This window comes from Pan paniscus, chromosome 5 (genome assembly GCF_029289425.2).
Source record: "Pan paniscus chromosome 5, NHGRI_mPanPan1-v2.0_pri, whole genome shotgun sequence".
Lineage (NCBI taxonomy): Eukaryota > Metazoa > Chordata > Mammalia > Primates > Hominidae > Pan > Pan paniscus.
The window spans coordinates 117,178,962-117,199,618 of NC_073254.2; the positions used below are offsets into that span (position 1 = coordinate 117,178,962).

Sequence of the window (20,657 nt, forward strand, 5' to 3'; positions counted from 1 at the left end):
TAAATGTGTTCCTAGAAATAACCTTTCCCAATTTGGCAAAAGATGTGACTGTTAATATATTAAAGGTGGCTGATAAAAGGAAGTGTGGGTGGTTTGTTGCTGAACCAAATCTTAGCTCTTCCACTGATCTCAGGAGGTTAATTTTGGAAAGAACAGCAAAGCCATTACCCTAGCTTATCTAGCAGCCTGAGGTACCCAATGATTATCATCACATCATTTTGAAAAAATGAATATGTATTGAACATTTTTCATGTGCATTTTTCTAAGTGCTTTATATGTATTAGCTCATTTAATCTTCACAATAGGCTTATCAGGTAGGCATTATTATCCCCATTTTACAGATGAGAAAACTGGCACAGAGATATTAAGTAAATTGCTCAAGATCACATACAAGTTATAAACCCAGGTAGTCTGGATCCAGAAACTATTTTCTTAATCATTGCACTACTGTATACAGTATACCTAGCCATGTGCTTTCACTCTTAATGAATTTGCATGAGTAAATTCTCTGAATTGGGTGAGATAAACATCATGAAAATTTCAATGTTCCCCTGATGTAATTCAAAATGCACTATAAAATGCAACACAAACTAGAGGAGATGCCATGTGTAAATCGCAAAAAACAATTGGAATATGTGGCTCTTTTGTACTTGTTCTCATGTAAGAAGCCCATACCTTTCAATATATATAAACAACATTCAAACAGAATGTTGATCTATTGATTGATAAACATTAGGGTTCTCACTACTTATGAGGCACTCGTTGCTGTTTTCTGACATGGAGGTCTTCTACTAACAGAATACACTTAAATTTCTTTTTTCAGAATAAGTGGATAAGCCGTAGCCCCATGCTGCAGAGAAGGGTCTACCATTCCATGGCTGCTGTACAAAGGAAGCTTTATGTTCTTGGAGGCAATGACCTAGACTACAATAATGACCGGATCCTTGTGCGCCATATAGATTCTTACAACATAGACACTGACCAGTGGACACGTTGTAATTTCAACCTGCTGACCGGCAAGTACCTTTGATTAAGTAAATCAGGAGAAGTAGATTCAAGAAGTCACCAAACTTGTTTCGTAGACATCTTTAGGGCATCACTAAATATTAAGTGCATAGTTGTAGAAGAACCTGCATTTATTAACCAGAAAGGTGTGTATCATTTATGTTCTAACAGAACTGGACTCATTTAGGTAGCTGAGCATCTAGTTTCTCAGGGCCTATATTACTACCATTATGCACATCCTCATATGGCTGAGAGGCATGTCAAGTCCATTATCATCCATCAGTGTTAAGATGGAACTCTGATACAAGTAGGAGGAACCAGACACTGAAGGATTTAATAACTCTTTACAGAAGGAATTTATTGTTTACTTCTCACTGCTTTTAGTCTTATTTCTTGTGAGTTCAGGAGTTTAGGAGCATGGTCTTCATTATTTGTCACTGTCAAGTATTGTTTCTGGGAGTATTCTCCTAGAAATGAAACCCTTAAGTGGTTCTGTACACAGGAGTTTAGCTGCATTTCTGGCCACAAATACCCATCCAAGCATTTACCACAGAGCAACATTAGGTATGGACCTTCCTCATCCCAAAAAAGGATGAAAGTAACACGGTGAACAACTTACCCCTCATGTTTCTTTATGGAGTGAATAACTTTTCCCCCTTGTCAGCTGGCATTGTTAACATCTACAAGTGATCAGATCCCTTCCATGTCTGCTCAAATAATAGGAAAAATCACAAACTGAAAATGGTAGGTTGGGTTAAGACATTTTAATATGCTGAGTGGGCACTCAATCCCTTGCAGCTGCTGCTGGGGGAGGCAACGCTGGGAATCTAATCAGAGGTTTAGATGCTTGTATTGAGCTCCTGTTTTTGCAAAATGATTTTTGAGGCCCACTGGACAAGGACTTAGAAACTCTCTAAGTTTTAGCGGTACCTTAGGCCCTCGATTCTGGATCTGTGATTCTGCCTGCTGTAAGATCCAGCTTATTTATTACCCCAGTCAATCCTGTGTCAGCCCATCAATAAAAAGAGACTCTTTCACTCTGTGATGGCCTCCAGGGAAGAATATGTGGTAGTGAGTTATTCTGTCTTCTTTTTGAAATGGGAGGGGAAACCTTTCATCATTTTGGCGTGTCAGCATCTAGGGATTATCCAGGCTGGTCCCAGCTCAGGAACTTTAATATAATCTTTAAAATGTTGGGTATGGAAAGAAAGGTAGGGTAGCAAGTTGATCAATCTCTTCTGCCGTTTGTCTTCATTTGGGGCATGCTAGGGGCATGGCTCTGCTTTATTGGCTTCTTGGGGTTGCAGCTGTTACTTTACAAATGTAAGCACTTGTCTAAAAAGCATTTGCGGGTATAGAAGAGGTGTTTGCATTTCTATAATATACCTTATTTCCACCACTGTAAATTAATGGCATGTGACATAGCATAGAATTCAGTTCTACATGGCTTACTATTGCTGTATTTAATGCTGTACTTACTAACTTGGCTGGCTAATAAGTGTTTTGGCCTGGTTCTGACCCGACAGATTCATTCTCTGAGAAATAGTGCTTAATTTTTCTGAGTACTGGGAGGCAGTGATTAGTTGCTGCAAAAATCCCATGGAGTATACAAATGTGCCACAAAGGAAAATTGTATCCCTCAGTGGCAAAAGGGTTAATTAAAATATGTAAGAAATGGATTTTTTTTCTTTTTATTCAATTCTCTTTACTTTAGGCCAAAATGAATCTGGAGTTGCTGTCCATAATGGGAGAATATATTTAGTTGGTGGATATTCAATTTGGACAAATGAGCCTCTGGCTTGTATCCAGGTGAGTGGTAGAAGTTCCTTTTGAAGTCTGTTCAAGTGGTTCAGCGAGGTTACATTTTGCAGTGCTGCTACTGAAGAAAGAGATATTTATGTTTAGAAAGAGGCTTAACGTCCCGTTTTTTGTGCAACTAGTTCAGCCACTAAACTTCATCCTGTATCCTAAAAATGATGCCTAATTATTGAGCCCTATTAAAAATAAAAATGAGGATGAATTTTGAAAAATATATGTAATATATATTGGAAACTGGGAAACCGGGATAGCGTTCCCTTTCTCATAAACCAAAAAATTCTAAAAATCTTTGGCAATAGTTCCTTCACATCCCCCAAGCTTTACAAATACTTCCTTTCCACACCATTGCCTTATTTTCTATATTACAGTTCATTCATTCCCACAAATGCCACCTACAAGGGTGTTCTTCCTTCATGGCAGAGGCTGTGAGCAGTAGTGGTTTATGACTGGTCTGATAGGGACAGCCTCTGTCCCAAAGAATAGCCCTGGTGCATCAGCATATGAGCAGCCCAGGCTGGGCAAGTTGCCAGCTGGACCTTTCAGAAGAGCAATAGCCCTCATTGATAGACACATTCATAGTATTATTCCTATTATTATTTTACAGTTATTACCATAGTTTTCTCTTTTACATGTTCTCTGATAAAATATTGACATGTATTAGCCCTGACCTTTCTTCCTGACCTCCAGAAAAGTATATCCTTATAACTACTTTTATTATCTAATCGCATCTTTATGGGAAGATTTTTAACAACTGCATCAATATCTTTAATAGTTGCAGAACTGTTCAACCTTTTTATTTCTTTTTCAGTCACATCTCATAAAGTACATATATTTTCAAGAAAATTCCATGTTGTCTAAGTTTTCAAAATTGCTAGCATATAGTTGTTGTGTTATCCTTAGTTATATCTCCCTTTACATTCATAATATTGTCTCTTCTTCTCTTGATTTGTCTTGACAGAGGTTTGTCTGGGGAATTTAAAGTACTTCTATTATTCATATAGATGAAGATAAAAAAGTCAGCAAGGGTAAGGTAGATATGGAAAATATAATTAACAAGCTTGTCTGAATGGATATGGGTTCTGATTGAGCAGTTGGAAAGACTGTATTTTTCTTAGCATACATGGAACATTTACAAAAACCAGTCATGTACTAGGGTTAGGGTTAAGAAAACTTTAGTTAAAAAAATTAAGTATTGTTTAGTATTATGTATCTCTAATACAATGCAATTAAGTTAGAACTTAACAAAAAAAAACCCCCTACATAACTGGAAATAATAAAACACATTGCTATATAACTTATGGGTTACAGAAGAAGTCATAATGGAACTCAAAAAAATTCCCAGAACTGTGATAATAAAAACAATATACAGCAAAGCTTGTGAGATATAGCTTCATAAGTTAGAAAATGAACCAAAAAGTAATCTCAAAGAAAGTAGAAGAGGAGAGATGATAAAGATGAGAGAAAATTAATAAACTGGGAAACAAGAATACAGGAGAAAAGAATTATCAAAGCCACACACACATGAAGAGCCACATAAGACTTTAAGGGAGTTCACTGAAGGCTGCCTTGTACTGGTTTTAGTTAGTTAATGGAAAGCTGCCTTGGACTAGAGCTTCGTCCTGTCTTTCGGATAACAACAAATGAACAAACTTTTCTCTCAAAGAGTGCTTCTAGTCTTCGTCCAAGCATGTATTTGGTAGTCCTTCATAGTCTTTTAGGTTTCTTTTTATTTTTTGCTTTTCAGAATTGGTAGAACTCAGAACTGGGCAACAGTTCTCTATAGTGCTGGAACACTGTTTTTTTAAATGGCTTTGGGACCCTTCATTTGATCACTTGCACAATGGAAGTAAGTTTGGGTTTATCATGAAATAAAATTGTAAATTTTAAATACATTTATGAGCATATTTCTACTAGTTTTAGTATCAGATTAGCTCAAGGAATAGAAAATGAGTGGAAATCATAACATAATGAGGAAATAAAGAAAATGCTGTATGTATCAAGTTTAGGAGATCAGAATGCTGCCATAGTGCACATTTTTTCCACATCTCATATTTTGTTAACAGTCGTGAATGTTAGTTTGTAAGACATAGAAACTTAAATAAAAAAAACTTCATAGTCGCATCATTTGTTTTTTGTCACCAAAGAATTTTTCTGTAAATGATCACTAATCATATACACTAATTAATTGCTAATGACATTTGGCTGTTTTCAAACAAATCTATCCACAAGAAATGAAGAGGTAAACAAATGCATATTTTAAACCACTGAGGATATTTGAGAGTATCCTCAGGATTATGGTGATTATCAAAGGGGATTCAATTATTTTTTTAAGTCAACACCTGTATTAGTGGAATAAGTTTCACCTCTGAGATTGTACAATAATATATTCTAATATATTTGCTTTTAAATAAAAGTCAGCATGATGGGTATTTCTGTGTTCCAGTAGCCATTTTGATGAACAGAATCAATCCTTTGGCAAATACTGTGTTTATTCCTTTGGCTGGCACACTGGTCCTACAAAGCACAGACAAATTTGTTATTATTTTTTTTTTTTCCTGAGAGTGTCTTGCTCTGTCACCCAGGCTGGAGTGCAGTGGCGTGATCTTGGCTCACTGCAACTTCTGCCTCCTAGGTTCAAGTCATTCTCCTGCCTCAGCCTCCTAACTGGGATTTCAGGCATGTGCCACTATGCCCAGCTAATTTTTTGTATTTTTTAGTAGAGATGGGGTTTCACCATGCTGGCCAGGCTGGTCTCAAACTCCTGAACTGCCCACCTCGGCCTCCCAAAGTGCTGGGATTACAGGCGTGAGCCACTGCACCTGGACGATTTGTTATTAAGAGCCTTTACTATTAATAGGTAATAAGTATCCCTATAAGCATATGGATTATCACTTAAAGAGATGTTTGAAATAGAGGTATTCATGGATAGTGACATGTATCTTTCATTTTAGTTAATGACAGCTGGTTACAGGCTATATTATCATTCATTCTGAACTAAAGCTCCTTTTTTAATGTTATGGATGACTATAGAACAATTGGTTTCAATACACTAACAGTAATAAATTAAATTGATGGTTGGAGAGAATAGCTACATGTTCAAAAGTAGGCCACTTCTTTACTACTTAAAGAACATCCAATAGAGGCAAGATGATGGGAGACTGGAATAGTATTTATGAGAAAATGCTTAACAGTGGAAATTCCTAAGTATGTCAGTGGGTTGAGAAGTACAGAAGCATAGTGGGGAAAAATCATATGCATACTAAAAATATAAAGGTTTAAATTTTTTGCGTCATCAGTCACAAATCTGTATAATATTTGGTCCAAGATTAATCCACAAATCATTAATCCAAGAGCATGGCTGATTAATGAAAGTCATACTTAAATAGTTCTGAGATTGTTCTATTAACATTTGGAAGTACTAATTTTTTTTTGCCCTCAAAAGTACCAGCCAATAACTTCTCACTTAACTGTCCCTCTGGACCCTAATCCAAGCTCATTTAACTGTGATTTGTAGGATTCAACCACAGTGGGATGAAGCATGTCCAATGTTGAAAAAGCATACTTTATTTCCTGCTACTCCTCTGATTTAGCACAGACTATTTATCCATCAGAAGGACAACCCAAACAAGAGAAAAGCAGAGATACTCTTAGGTTGAGATTTGGACTTGTTAGTAATAAACACTCATGGAAAATAATGGAAATAGATTACTGACGAAAGTGAAGGTGTTCTTGTTTATTTAGTGGGTGTGTAAACTAATGTCTGTCACAGAGGTTTGACTCTAATCTTGTGTGCCATGGATGACAAGTGGCACATAAAGGAGCAGCTGCGTAAGTGTGCAAGTGATTAGTCTGTGTTTCTAGATCACCTCTACTGTTATCTTCATTTACTATTATTTCTTTTTGGCTGGAGGATACAGTGCCAGCTTGGCACCACATTCTCCCAAACGCCTTCTTTCAGCCAGTTTACAGGGGAGTGTTTTGGAGAAAAACTGCCAATGCTTCCTTTTCCCTTCTCAGATTAAATACATTACATCTGCTTAACATATGCAGTCTCTGTTGGCCCAGGAAACCAGACAAAAGCTCTCTGGATGATTATCTCATTAGTATTTTGCCTTCTAAAAATGTTTTCAGTCAGGAGGGAGGGCACAAAATCCTTGCTCTTTCTGGGTTGCGTCTTGAGCTCAAATACTGGCTCCACCACTTGCCGTGTGACCCTGAGAAAGTCACTTAATTTTTTCCGGTATCAATTTTCTTCTCTGTAAATTGAAGACAATACTTAACCTTATAGAGTTGTGGTAAATACTAAATGACCTCTGATTTACTTTTTGTATTTAATGAAATACTAGCCAAAACCCCACCGGGGTTTTCCCTTTTCTCATGGGGCGAGGTAGTGATACTTGTCAAACTGATCTTGAAAGATTCTCTAGGAAAGTAAATGAGTAAGAATAATCAAGAAAATTTTGAAAATAAATGAGGAGTCTTGCCTTACCTAGTCAAAACAAGTGTAAATGTGACACTGAAAGAAAATACATCAATTAACAAGAGAACAGAGAAAACGTTTGTATTTAGTATATGAGTTATTTTAAATTAGTAGTGACAGGGTATATTGTTCAATAAAGAGATTGGGACATCTAATCTTCCCTTGTTTGTTCTTTCTTTTATTCTAGGACTTAGTAATTTCCTCCTTTGTGAAACATGGATCCCCAAATTTCAAGGGCCCATTTCCTGTAAAATAATGCGTTGTTGAAGTTAAAGTCTTCTTTTTTTTCCCCCACAGACGGAGTATCACTCTGTCGCCCAGGCTGGAGTGCAGTGGCGCGATCTTGGCCCACTGCAAGCTCTGCCTCCTAGGTTCAAGCCATTCTCCTGCCTCAGCCTCCCGAGTAGCTGGGACTACAGGCAGCCGCCACCACGCCTGGCTAATTTTTTGTATTTTTAGTAGAGACAGGGTTTCACCATGTTAGCCAGGATGGTCTCGATCTCCTGGGCTCGTGATCCATCTGCCTGACTCCCGAAGTCCTGAGATTACAGGCATCAGCCACCGCGCCCAGCCTATTGCAGTTAAAGTCTTAAGCTTTATCCACACAGGTGATAGATGAAGGCATGAACGTGGACTAGATCATTAAAGACGGGTACAAAGAGGTCTGTGATTGAAATATTGGGAAACACCTACGTCCAGGATGCAGATGAAGGAAAAGGGACTCAAGGTGGATTGCAATATGACAATGTCAATGACAAACTTTCATTTTTTTAAAACACTAAATCCAAGGGAGGCAAATGTTTAAATAGAGAAAAGTCAAATGAAAAGGGATCAAGATGATAACTGCAGACTTGAAAGAGCCTAATAGGTTTGACAAATGGGGCGAGAGCAGCTCTCCTGAAGAAAGAATTTTCCTGCTTCAAAGATTCAGCCAGGTTCAGTTAGGAGACAGCAGGCACTGACTAACAAAGAGGCTGTGCTATATAAGAAGAGAGAGGCCAGGCACAGTGGCTTACACTTATAATCCCAGCACTTCGGGAGGCTGAGGTGGAAGGATTGCTTGAGCCCAGGAGTTTGAGACCAGGCTGCACAACATGGCGAGAGCCCATCACTACAGAAAATTTACAGATTAGCTAGGCGTGGTGGTGTGCACCTGTGGTCCTGGCCACTCAGGAGGGTGAGGCAGGAGGATTGCTTGAGCCCAAGAGATCAAGGCTACAGTGAGCACCACTGCACTCCAGCCTAGGTGACAGAGCAAGACCCTGTCTCAAAACAACAACAACAAAAACCCAAAAACCAACAAAACAAACAAAAAAACTCCAGCATGAACAGGAAAGAACTGGGAAAACCTTCCAGAATCGACTGAATGAATTTTGAATTTGCTACTAAGCTGTGTTATATTCCACTACCTGCCAGACACTGAGCTAGATGTCATCAATTTTCACAACAAAGCTGCAAGGTCTTGTTTTCTTCATTTCACAGATGAGGATGTTTAAGCCAACATTATGTCAGACTGCCTACTAACTAGTTTGGGCAAGTTATTTAACTTGTCTAAGGCAGTTTTCTTAAATGAAGATAATGCTACCTACCTCATAATTTTTCTGAAGATTAAATGCTTATAAATATACATGTATGTATATATGTACATCCAAAAACATACTAACATAGTGTAGCATTTAGTAGGAGCTTAATAAATATTTCTAGTACCATCCAAGCAAGAAAAAGAATTCCTAAGATATGGTGATGGTGACATAACTGAATTTAAGTTCAGAATTTCTTTTATGTATACATAGCTTTATTTTGAGCAGTCATCTTTGATATACAAGCTTCTTCTCTTCCTCTTTTGTAGGTACTGGATGTAAGCAGAGAAGGCAAAGAAGAAGTATTCTATGGGCCTACACTCCCTTTTGCTTCCAATGGAATAGCAGCATGCTTCCTTCCAGCTCCATATTTTACATGCCCTAACCTTCAAACTCTTCAAGTGCCTCATCACAGGATTGGCACCCTCTGAAAAGCCAATGCCATCATGAACAGGAGGAAAACATAGCCCTGACTGTTGGATACTGGGCATGAAAAGACTCAGTGCTCCATGCTTCCTTGTCTTGCTTTATAGGTCTTATATTCAGATAAATTTAAGCAAAAAATGAACAATTTTCTAAAATACATTATTGAAAACTCTTGTCACCCTTCTCAGTGTATGTCAACATTCAATATGTATGACTTTTATTGTGGTATAGCTTAGTGCCAATTTAAGGTATATTGTGTTCCATGGGTCTTTAGGGCATTCTTTGTACACTTTTTCTAATCAGCACTGTCTTAAGACAACATAACACTGTTAGTAAGGCAATTTATTGGACACAATGGCGTCGATGATCTTAAAAATATATATATTCTGTACTTAATCCCTTTATTATTTAAAGCCGGGCTTGTAATTTTTCTTTTTAAAATTTAACATTATGCAGCCCTGCTCAGTAGAGACTCAGCATTATGACATCATAAATTTTTAAATGCCATATTTTATTCAAGGTGATACGAATAATAATAGACATACACTGGAACAGCAGTTGAAATACCCAGATTTTTCACCTTGGTTACTCTGACCTTGGGTCAGAACCTAACTTTACAGTGCTTCAGTTTTCCCACCTTTTAAGGAGGATAATTACTGATTTCCATGTTAATTTAAAAGAACATTATGAGGATTAGGCGAACACTTTGTAATACTTTGCCCAAGAAAAAGAAAAATGTTGTTACTGAAATTATAAGGTATTTTACTGTCTTTAGAACCTTGTAATTGAACAGGGAGATTATTTTTGAAGTTTAAAAATTACTAGATAGAATTTGGAAATATGTTGTGGAATAAATGATTCTAAAAAGCATGTGAAAGAGACACACAATGAGGAAATAGGGAGTTTCTCAAAATCTAAACTTGTACAGATATCTAAACTTGCCTCAAGTAACTCTCAGATGTCTTATTTAAAATCATTTAGTGAAAAATGACATTTAAAGCTAAAAAATAATTTAGTTGTACTAATTATGGTACCATAAAGTGCTTTGACATAAATTTGAACCTAGAATTGGCAGTTCTAATAAAAGTTTTTCCACTTTGTTAAAGGTTATGTCAATCTTGAGTGCTTGTGGAATTCTTCACCACCAATACATATTTTATTACTATCTCTTTTAATAATGCATAGGAATTCTTTTTTAGACTAGTTTTTGGGTTTGCTTTGTCTATAACAAAAAATAAATACAACAACTTAATAATAACATTTGAAAACAAATTTAACAAGTATAATGTGAGTTTTTCTTTTTTCCTAACTTCCTCAGGACCTAGGTCACCTTTATTAAAAGGAAGAATTCACTCTTTTTTCCTTGGCAGTTTAATCATTCAGGAATCCCTCCTCTTAAAGGAAATTGTTATTTTATTCATGTAACCTTTTTTGTAATCAAAAGTGAATAAAAACGATCTTTTTGTCTTACATACAGAATTCACTAACTTCATATATCGTTATACATAAAACATTGAAAAAAATATATGGCTTCTGGTTATTCAGATTTAAAGGGCATGAAAGGGGACTAGGGAGAAGGAAAACAGGTAAATTTTAAAAAGAAGAATAGGAATTTAGTATAGACAAACCTTAAGAGTATTTGGACAGTTCTGAACAGTGAAAATTGATATTGACAATTGATATTTAGAACGAAGACAGCTTCTTTAAATGGTTTAAGCCATCTAAACTAAATTTTAAAAATGCCTTACCAAGGCAGGAAAATGAACTCCAGTATTTCAGAAAACTTTTCAACAAGGACTTAAGTATTCAGCTATATTAATTTTTCTACTTGGGACATGAATTTTCTCTCTAGCAGTTTTACCTAGTAAAACTATTAAAATCTATTTGTATTCCCAGGCCCTACATCCAATCAATGAAAGGGAAAAGCTCTAAAAATAAGCTTACCCAACTAATAATAGCCTGAAAGGTAGCCTGAAACTACCCTTATTTCTGTATATATTTCTAACAATTCATATAAAACAAATCAGCATATATTAAACCCCTCCTAAGTGATCTTTATAATGTAATATTCATTAATATTACAGAACTGAACTCAGAATTTTAAAAAGTTTTACCAGGTTCAGACACATCCTTTACAGCTATAGCCAAGAGTAGTACAAAAACATAACATCTCTTCCCTAAAAGGGAAAAAACCTAGATAACTTATAATTAGATCCTTTTATTCAAGGTTATCAATAATAGAAATAAGAATTCTATTAAACTATGGTCATATGAGCCAAATTTCACTGAAACTATTCAAATATACATTTTCAATTTAAGTGAACTACACTATAGTAATTCATCTTCCATTTCCATTTTTACTCTTCAAAATTAAAGGCTATATTGTATTTGTAATGTAAATTATTATACTAATGTGAATTTCTATAGGAAGGTCATGAGACTTGCAAACATTTAAATATCACTTCAATATTTTACTTTAAAAGAGAAAACAAAACACAGTACCAAACAGATGATAATAGATATTCTTGGTGTTAAAGGAAAAGCCAGCAAAGATGTGAATTTCTAAAATAATCTGTACAATGCAATAACACTTCTTAGATCCTTAAAAACAAAATAGCAATTAGGTAATGACTAGGGTACTTTTCATACTTTTTCCTTCATATTTTCTTCACACTTTAACCACATGTACATCAAACTCTTTCAGCTACCACAGCATCTGAAAACCTAACTTTCCATAGTTTTACCACAAAGTATAAAAACATCAGTAATAAGATAGAAATTATTCCTTCTGGTAACATGGCTCATTTTTACTTTAGCTTCCAAACAGTGAATCTGTTATAAAAAGGAAGTTTTCAATAATCAAGGGCACAATGTAAGTTACATATATACTTTTATTATTATATATAATTTTATCATATGCACAAATAACTCATAAATATGTATATAAAACTAAAATGTCCACAATTTTTCTAAAAGCACAATTCACAAATGCAATGAATTGGATAGCCACTGGCACATCAAAAATTTTAATAAGTATAAACTGGTCAATTCCAACCATTTGGTAATTTACAATGCAGGTTATCACAGTATCAAAATACACCTTATTAAATTTGTAAAGAATATGCTATGTTGCTAGCTTCCCAAACCAACTGTTTCTAACCAAATAAACCATATTATTTATATTGGCATACTATACTCTTGCCTGACAAGGCAATATTTTTAACTCTAAGAGGGGTAGGTAAAAGATCAGTTTTTTGGAAAATAAAAGATTTATATAAAAAGTCTGGATAAAAAAACAGTGGTTTAGTACAGATGATTCAACTTTTGGTGAGGTTTCTGTATCTATTTACCTTCTAGACATGGGGAGACATGAGTGCTATGATAACATACAGTTTGGGGAAGGCAGATTTCTAAAGGCTTTTCCTAACTGTAGAAGCTTGTCAAATTTTTATATAACATATAATTTTTAACTGTCAAAGATTCTGTGAAAGTACACAGAAGCAGGTCTGTGTAATTATTTAAGAACAAGGTAGTTTAAAAAATGTGTTGTAAAGCATGGAAGAAAATAATAATAGGTAAGGAAAACCCACAAACATCTGACTCACAAATATTTTCTTATACAGATGCTGAGGTAGAAAAAGTCAAATATGCTTAAGAAGAAAACATACGAAGGATAGGTAAAGATATACAAGTTTTAAACTATGAAATTCCTCTAATGCAAATGAACTCAATACTGAATGACTTTTCCACAGTCCTCCATGCTTCCTTCCTTGCCATGGAAACGTTCTAATTAAATTGAAATTTAAATCATAACCAAATCCAAATGCCTAATAAAGTCCTTTCATCACTCTGTTGTCCTTCAGTTGTCTTTTATACTCTATCTGGTATTTTATAGATATTATTTGACTGGAATACTCATGTATCCAAATGTATATTTTAATTTTCTTCCTATTTAAGTGTCTTCAATTTCTATAGGAAAGAGGTCCTATACAGTTTCCATGCTGTAAACTGAATGAGGCTGAGTGTAGGATGAACATGGCAATCAGAGAAAGCTGCTAAATGAGCCTCTTGTTTGGAAAGAGATAAGCTTGAAGATAAAAGGTACAGTCAGATAGGTGGCAGAAAGTCTCCAGACTGAAGGGTTTGAACATCACCTTATAAACAATGGGAAGTTACTGGAAGTCCTCGAGCAGAAAAGTAACAAGAGGAAAACAGTATTTTAGGAATACACATTTCAGAACATAAGCTGTAGGAGAAGAAACCAGAGGTAAGGAAATAAGTAGTGCCCAACAGAAAAAACAAACAACAAACCAGTGGATGCAAGGCACTGCAAAAAGATAAAAAGAAGCCTAAGATCCTGTAATGGTAATCAACTGAAAGTGGGAGAAACATGAAGAACCTAAAATGCCTCTGACATTTCAAGGCTAAATAACTTAGGACAACAGTGTATTCCCTGGGTAGAAAATGAAAGCAGGAGGTAGTCTGAAATAGAAAGTGACATGGGAAGCTTGACATGTTGCCTTGAGATTTCAGGAGACTCCAACTACAGAGGTTTAGAGATAAATTAGTACTAGGTGGCTCATTATGCCTGTAATCCCAGCACTTTGGGAGGCCGAGGTGGGCGGATCACGAGGTCAGGAGATCGAGACCATCCTGGCTAACATGGTGAAACCCCGTCTCTACTAAAAATACAAAAAAAATTAGCCGGGCGTGGTGGCGGGCACCTGTAGTCCCAGCTACTTGGGAGGCTGAGGCAGGAGAATGGCGTGAACCCGGGAGGCAGAGCTTGCAGTGAGCCGAGATCGTGCCACTGCACTCCAGCCTGGGCGACAGAGCAAGACTCCGCCTCAAAACAACAACAACAACAAAAAAAAGAGAGAGAGAAAAGCTGGAGTTATCCGTTCACCACTAACAGAATGTTGAGACAAAGCAGATGAAGGGTCATATCTTACAACTGGGGACAGGAAAGAAGACCATGAAGGTGCTCTCAAGATACAGTGGTCATTTTCGGTCTGGGGACTGGTTCCAGGATCCCCTGTGCATACCATAATCTGCACTTACTCAAGTCCTGCAGTTAACCCTGAGGAACCTGCCTCTACAAAAAGTTGGTCCTCCATATACTCAGATTTTGCATCCCACAAATACTGTATTTTAGATCCACATATGAGTGGACCTGCACAGTTCAAACTTGTGTTGTTCAAGGGTCAACTGTATATGTAGGAAGGAGCAGTACCATTGTGGAAATCATGGGAAGATAAAAGAAAATACAATTGTCACAGAGAGGGCAAAGAACATGAGAAAGGAGAACAAACTCAGATTTGACCAAAAGACAATGGCTTATATTACACTGGTAGAAGCAGCAGCCTCAGAAATTACAGGGTATATAGGGAAAGTGGCTATTAAAGAAGCAGGTATAAGGGACTCCAAGTCTGGGAATGAAAGAGGGCAAGATTGTAGTAATAAGTGAAGGATCAGTGAAGATTTTAAAAAAAAGGAACTGAGCCATAAATTTTCTTTCTTCAATTTAAAAAAAAAGCTTTAAAAAAAGTTACTTATACATAAATACAAAACATATACACACACATATTGTTACAGACTTTGTTGTTACCATTCTTAAGTACAAATTTTAGTTATTCTTAGTATCTATAGATATATGTCCTAAAGCATGATTCAGTAGCAGCTTTTCCTATCCTTTAAACGTTTCATACTCTAAGGAGCAAGATTCTCAAAGGTATCTTTATCAATCTCCTTTGGAAAACACACACACACACACACACACACACACACACACACACACACACACACACACATAAATAACGTCTTTAAAGGCATCACCTTAAATAGATAAAACTCCTTAGTGACTGCCGGAACTTTCCAAGCCATACATTATTTGTTTAGTAAGTCACTATCATGATGAAAAGAAATTCAGTGTTATGAAGTCTATTAAACAGCCTTAAGCTTTCATTTATTCCCTTTGATGAAGCTGATTTGAGAGAAGGACCATTTATATGTTATGAAAATAACAGACACTCCTTTGGATTTCACAGATTATAATTAAGAGAACGCTATTAACTACAGAATGCTGATTGCAAAGTATTTCATTTTTAAAGATACTCCTTGAGCCAGAGAAGGGTTGAAATCTTTTCTTGAAGGAAGAGTAGAACCATGATAGAGACTATAATCCCAAGAAGGAAACAAAGTACTTCAAAGTTAGAAAACATGATGTAAGAAAACATTGGAAAGTGGGATCATTCATCTGGGACATATCATTAGAGAAAGATAAAATTGAGAGGTGTTCTTTGCCTTAATTGTGCACAAGTAATAAACTAATCATGTCTGTACATTTCCCAACAGAATTTGGGCCACCAAATATTTTCACGTACATTATCCCATTGATTCTCACAATAACACTGTCAAATAGTAAAGGGATTCTTCTTTTCTTCTCCATGAAGAAACTAGACTGAGAAAGGTTATGTAACTAGCTCAAGATCATAAAGCAAAGCTGAGTTTGAGACCCAGGTGGGTTCCCAAAACTAAGACTGGAGCTCTTTCAACCAAATAATGCTCAATAGGAAAAGGAGTCAAGGACAAGCTCCAACTGGTAAAACAATCTGGATGAGTTAAGAGTTCAAAAGTTGAGAAACAATGTTGTTAAAGGAAACTAAACAGGTTTCTTGGATAAAATGCTAAGTTATAAGAAGCTCTGGCTAAAGAGCAAGAAGATGGATCAGCTGACTTCTCAGACCACTACTATTGTTACTTTTCTAGAATATTTTTATTTACTCTCCTCTTAAAGTCTCCTTTATTTCCTCCTCCTGATATGATTTTTTTCTAATGACAACTCCAAAAGAAAGGATGAATAAAAAAAAAAATTTGGCAACTCTTGGAACCTAAATATAAACCCTGTTGGCATGTTTACACTTCTTTTTGGATATCAGCTGTATAATCCTTTAGCCAGATTCAGTCTCATTCCTAACACAGTTAAGTGTGCTTTGTAAGGGTTTTCTTTGTTAACTTGCCTCACACATATAAAAAAGAAAAACAAATACACAGTCACATTTCCCAACAACTTTCCCCCACCAAAAACACAGTATAGGGTAGCCAGGTACTTTGAAAAAGTATCATTTTAAAACATAACTATTATTGTAAAAATAAAAAATAAACATGACAAATCAGTCACAAGGCAGGGAGGCAGGAAGTCATACTACAACAAAAAGTCTATGGATGAAGTATCTGCTTAATACTCATACACAGAAAACACTCTCAGAAAATGTTTCTTTAATTTAGTTTAACTAAAATTTCATCAAGGTAGAATGCAGTTTTGTAAAAAGTTCCAAGGATCCTATTACACAGTTGCTAATTAACCTTCAGTTCCTTATTTATACATTTTTTTACTTACAGATATAAAAGGAAAAAAATCCTAGAAATTATTTTAAACAGAACATTATACAATTAATTAAAAGTAGGAATTAGAGTGGAACAATGTGGCTTTAGATACTGATAATTAATAGACAGGATGAATCACAAAATATATTAAGTATTATCATTTTCCAGTCTCTGCATCTCATCTTGTCCCATCTGTCCAAGGTGAGACAAAAGTTTGCTATAGGCTTCCCTGTTTAAGAAAAAAGAAAAGAAAGCAAATATATTAACATTTTCATTATTTTTCATTTAAGTATTTACAAATTAAGTCTGCCCATCATCCATCCATCCATCTATTCAGCCATCCATCCAGCAGGCTTAGCACAACACTTCTTAAAAAGTAATGCTTTATATCTATTGTGAGTAAACCTAGATGTTAAGATGTATTAAAGTATGATTTTTATATATAAAATGTGTGCTAAAAATGACATGTAAAAGTTCATTAACCTTCTGAAATATTATAATGCTCACGGGTAATAAAATGCATTCATGGAATATTATTTAAGGACAATGATGGTATGATTACAATGGGAAGACTTGTATCACAAGCGTAAGTATTAAAACAAAAATTCTGTAACCATAAAATAGACCTGTGTAGCAATTTCAGTATATATCCCATTTTCTTCTTTTAACTTCTTATAAGTAACAAAGTTTGAAAATAAAATATTGTTTCTCCTCCTACATTCTTTAGTACTTCCCTGTATTTGGAAGGTGTTTTAGATGATTTATTGTGCCTGGTAGTTATCTCACTAGTCTAAATACCTGTTCTATTCAGAATCTTTAGAACCAAACTTCTTATGGGCCTGCATAACCACACAAGGTAGTAGGCCAGAATATTTGTTTTAACAACATACTGCATTAGGGTGGTTCACACACAGCCTCTCTAGTTTTTTCACTCAAATTTGAAGACTGCTCAGAGAAGCCAGATGTGAGACCTGTCTGTGCATGAGCTTGTTTTGTGACATGACAATAAACACCATTTCTTCAAGCTACAATTTGAAGTGATTCAATCTTCTCTCTTTAGAAAACCATAGGAGGCTAGCCAAGTCACCATGCAGAAGAAAGGAGATGTTCCATTCTGGCATACAAAAGCTTTACAAGGATGATCTCTCCAGTCCGCACCCCCTGCCTTTTATATGGTTTTCATTTACTGTATTGAAAAAATGGATTCCATTAGTTAGCTAAAGCTATAATCAACATAGTCATGTCTTCAAGAAAGATCTCATATATTGTTTAATAAAAAATTTTTGTCTAAAAATTGGAATATGCATATTCATTAGAGTGTGTATTTGTACAGATAAACAGACACACATGCATATGATTATAGTCATGCACTACATTAACAACATTTTGGTCAATGATGGGCTGCATTTTGGTCAATGATGGATCCCATTAAGATTATAATGGTACTGAAAAATTCCTAATGCCTGGTGATGTTGTAGCCATTGTAATGTCTTAGTGTAATGCCTTACTCGTGTTGTTTGTGGTGATGCAGGTGTAAACAAACCTATTGTACTGTCAGTCATATAAAAGTCTAGCACACACAACTATACACAGTATATAATACTTGATAATAAGAAAGAATGTTACTGGTTTATGTATTTACTATACTTTACTTTTTATTGTTATTTTAGAGTGTACTCCTCTTTATACTTATAAAAATAAAAGTTAACTGTAAAACAGACTCAGGCAGGTCCTTCAGGAGGTATTCCAGAAGAAGGCTTCCTTATTGCAGGAGACGACAGCTCCATGTGCGTTACTGACCCTGAAGACCTTCCAGTGAAATAAGATGTAGAGGTGGAAGACAGTGATGTTGATCATCCTGACCCTGTGTAGGCTCAGGCTAATGCGTGTGTGTCTTCATTTTTTACAAAATAGTTTAAAAATAAAAAATAATTTAAAAATAGAAAAAAGCTTATTCAAGAATATAAAGAAAATATTTTTGTACAGCTATACAATGTGTGTGTTAAGCTTTTTTACAAGAGTAAAAAAGTTAAAAAAAGAAAAAGTTTAAAAGGTAAAAAAGAGTAAGCTAAGGTTAATGTATTATTGAAAAACTAAAAATTTTAGAAATAACTAATGTACTCTAAATGTATTATGTTTATAATGTCTACTACAATAGTGTACAGTATTGGCCTAGGCCTTCACATTTATCACCACTCACTCGCCGACTCACCCAGAGCAACTACCAGTCCTGCAAGCTGCACTCACAGTAAGTGCCCTATATAGGTGTACCATTGTAAAATCTTTGCTACCATATAATTACTGTACTATGTTTTCATATATTTAGATACACAAATACTTACCATCATGTTACAACTCTCTATAGTATTCAGTACAGTAACATGTTATACAAGTTTGTAGCCTAGGAGCAATAGGCCACACCACATTGCCTAGGTGTGTGGTATAGGCTATTCCATCTAGGTTTGTGTAAATATACTCTATTTGATGTTCACAAATGATGAAATCGCCTAACTACACATTTCTTAGAACTTATCCCTGTCGTTAAGCAACACATAACTGTATTTTGATTCTTTAATAACCTTTAGGACACAAAAATTCCACTGTGAGTACTGACTACTCTAAAACAATTTCTTTAAGAAATAAATATAGGCTTATTCCCACAATGTTGAGACTCTAAATAGTCCAGCACTATTTTCAGTTGAGTTATGAGCCTATTAAAAAAAAGTCTTATTTCCTATTTTTGACCAAAACCGATACTGTCTAATTGGGTCACTTATTCACTAGATACACATGATACAGTTGACTAAATAAATCAAGCATCCCTCAAACGGTTATGATTTGCCACCGTAAATTTTATTAAAAAACAAGACATCCAAGGCTATGAAGTCCACTTCCCAATGAGGAACACTGAAATGCGTTTTGAGCAACAGCAGCACTGCTGAAATATACAGCTTTCTAAAGCGGTCACTTTGAAAGGAAAAACATGCAAATTTATGTATTGATTTTGCTAAGTTTGCTGATGAGCCATGCTACTTCTATTCACACTTTGTAAAACTGATAATCACAGTACTGAAACATTTTTCATCTCAAAAGAACATACCCAAATTTTGGGGAATAAGAAAATAAATCATTTCTATAAAATGAAATATAGATTTTATAATCACTGCCCCCCCCAATGTAATTAAATTATCAAACATACCTTTGTGCTATATTCCTGCCAAGGCCCCATTTCTGCTCTGAATCCTTCAGAGACTGAGTAAGGGTAGAAATCAAGTGGATGACAACCTGCTGGTCCAATGTTGCTACTGTTTCTAAAATGCTGTAAACCTGGTAATAGTACCTCATACCATAATCCTGGATAAACTGCCTGAAAGTAAAACAGGTTTATTTAGGATTACTCCTGGGGAAATTCCTTGTGTTGGTATCTACGTGGCAATCAACTATGAACTGAACATAACAAAGATCATTTCATAAAAGATTACTGTAAGAATCTGGATGCAATACGAAAACTATTTAAAACACTTTAAAATAAAGAATTGAAGTGGCTTATTTAAGTTGAGCCATGACCAGAGTGAAAGCACTGTGGGGAGGAGCAGGGAAGGGAAGAGTTGGAAGCTTGGGAGGGAGAAGAAGGGGTAAAAATCTAATCCCGGGACTTTTTTGCAATATTCTACATATTGAATCTGAGTGGAAAGGATATGGGAGACAGTAACAGAAAAAAGTCAGATTTCCTAGTTATTTTTTAGTTCTTTGTAGCTCTATATAAGTCAAACAATATTTTTATGAGGAAAGCAAGTTATTCCTAATATATTTTATGTTCCTTAACTGAATAAAAGACTTTAGACCCATAGAAGGTCTTTATAAATAAAAATTCTATATTTTAGCCTTAAAACCTCTACCCTCCACTACCAATCAACAAAATGAAAAGCCACCTTGCTTAGTAAATTATAGATAACATTCAA

At 35.4% G+C, this 20,657-nt stretch overlaps 2 protein-coding genes across 19 annotated transcripts in view; one reads left to right on the forward strand and one right to left on the reverse strand.

The window, feature by feature from the left end:
* KLHL32 (kelch like family member 32) overlaps positions 1-15,113 on the forward strand; it is a 256,154-nt gene extending 241,041 nt beyond the window's left edge. For 13 of the 15 annotated variants that reach the window (XM_055113968.2, XM_003824366.6, XM_055113970.2 and 10 more), the window contains 3 exons: positions 824-1,016; positions 2,720-2,814; positions 9,153-15,113. In XM_055113968.2, the coding sequence (XP_054969943.1) occupies positions 824-1,016; positions 2,720-2,814; positions 9,153-9,314 (450 nt within the window). In that variant the 3' untranslated portion in view covers positions 9,315-15,113. Of the gene's footprint in view, positions 1-823; positions 1,017-2,719; positions 2,815-4,567; positions 4,670-9,152 lie in introns of those variants that run through there. The other 2 variants (XR_008955685.2, XR_008955686.2) reach the window with 2 other exon arrangements.
* The window catches only part of MMS22L (MMS22 like, DNA repair protein), a 151,252-nt gene continuing 133,296 nt past the window's right edge, over positions 2,702-20,657 (reverse strand). For 2 of the 4 annotated variants that reach the window (XM_055113966.2, XM_055113965.2), the window contains exons 24-25: positions 19,895-20,062; positions 19,520-19,662 (exon numbers count right to left, since the gene is read on the reverse strand). In XM_055113966.2, coding sequence (XP_054969941.2) covers positions 19,527-19,662; positions 19,895-20,062 — 304 coding nt within the window. In that variant the 3' untranslated portion in view covers positions 19,520-19,526. Of the gene's footprint in view, positions 2,885-16,572; positions 16,925-19,519; positions 19,663-19,894; positions 20,063-20,657 lie in introns of those variants that run through there. The other 2 variants (XM_055113967.2, XM_008978091.5) reach the window with 2 other exon arrangements.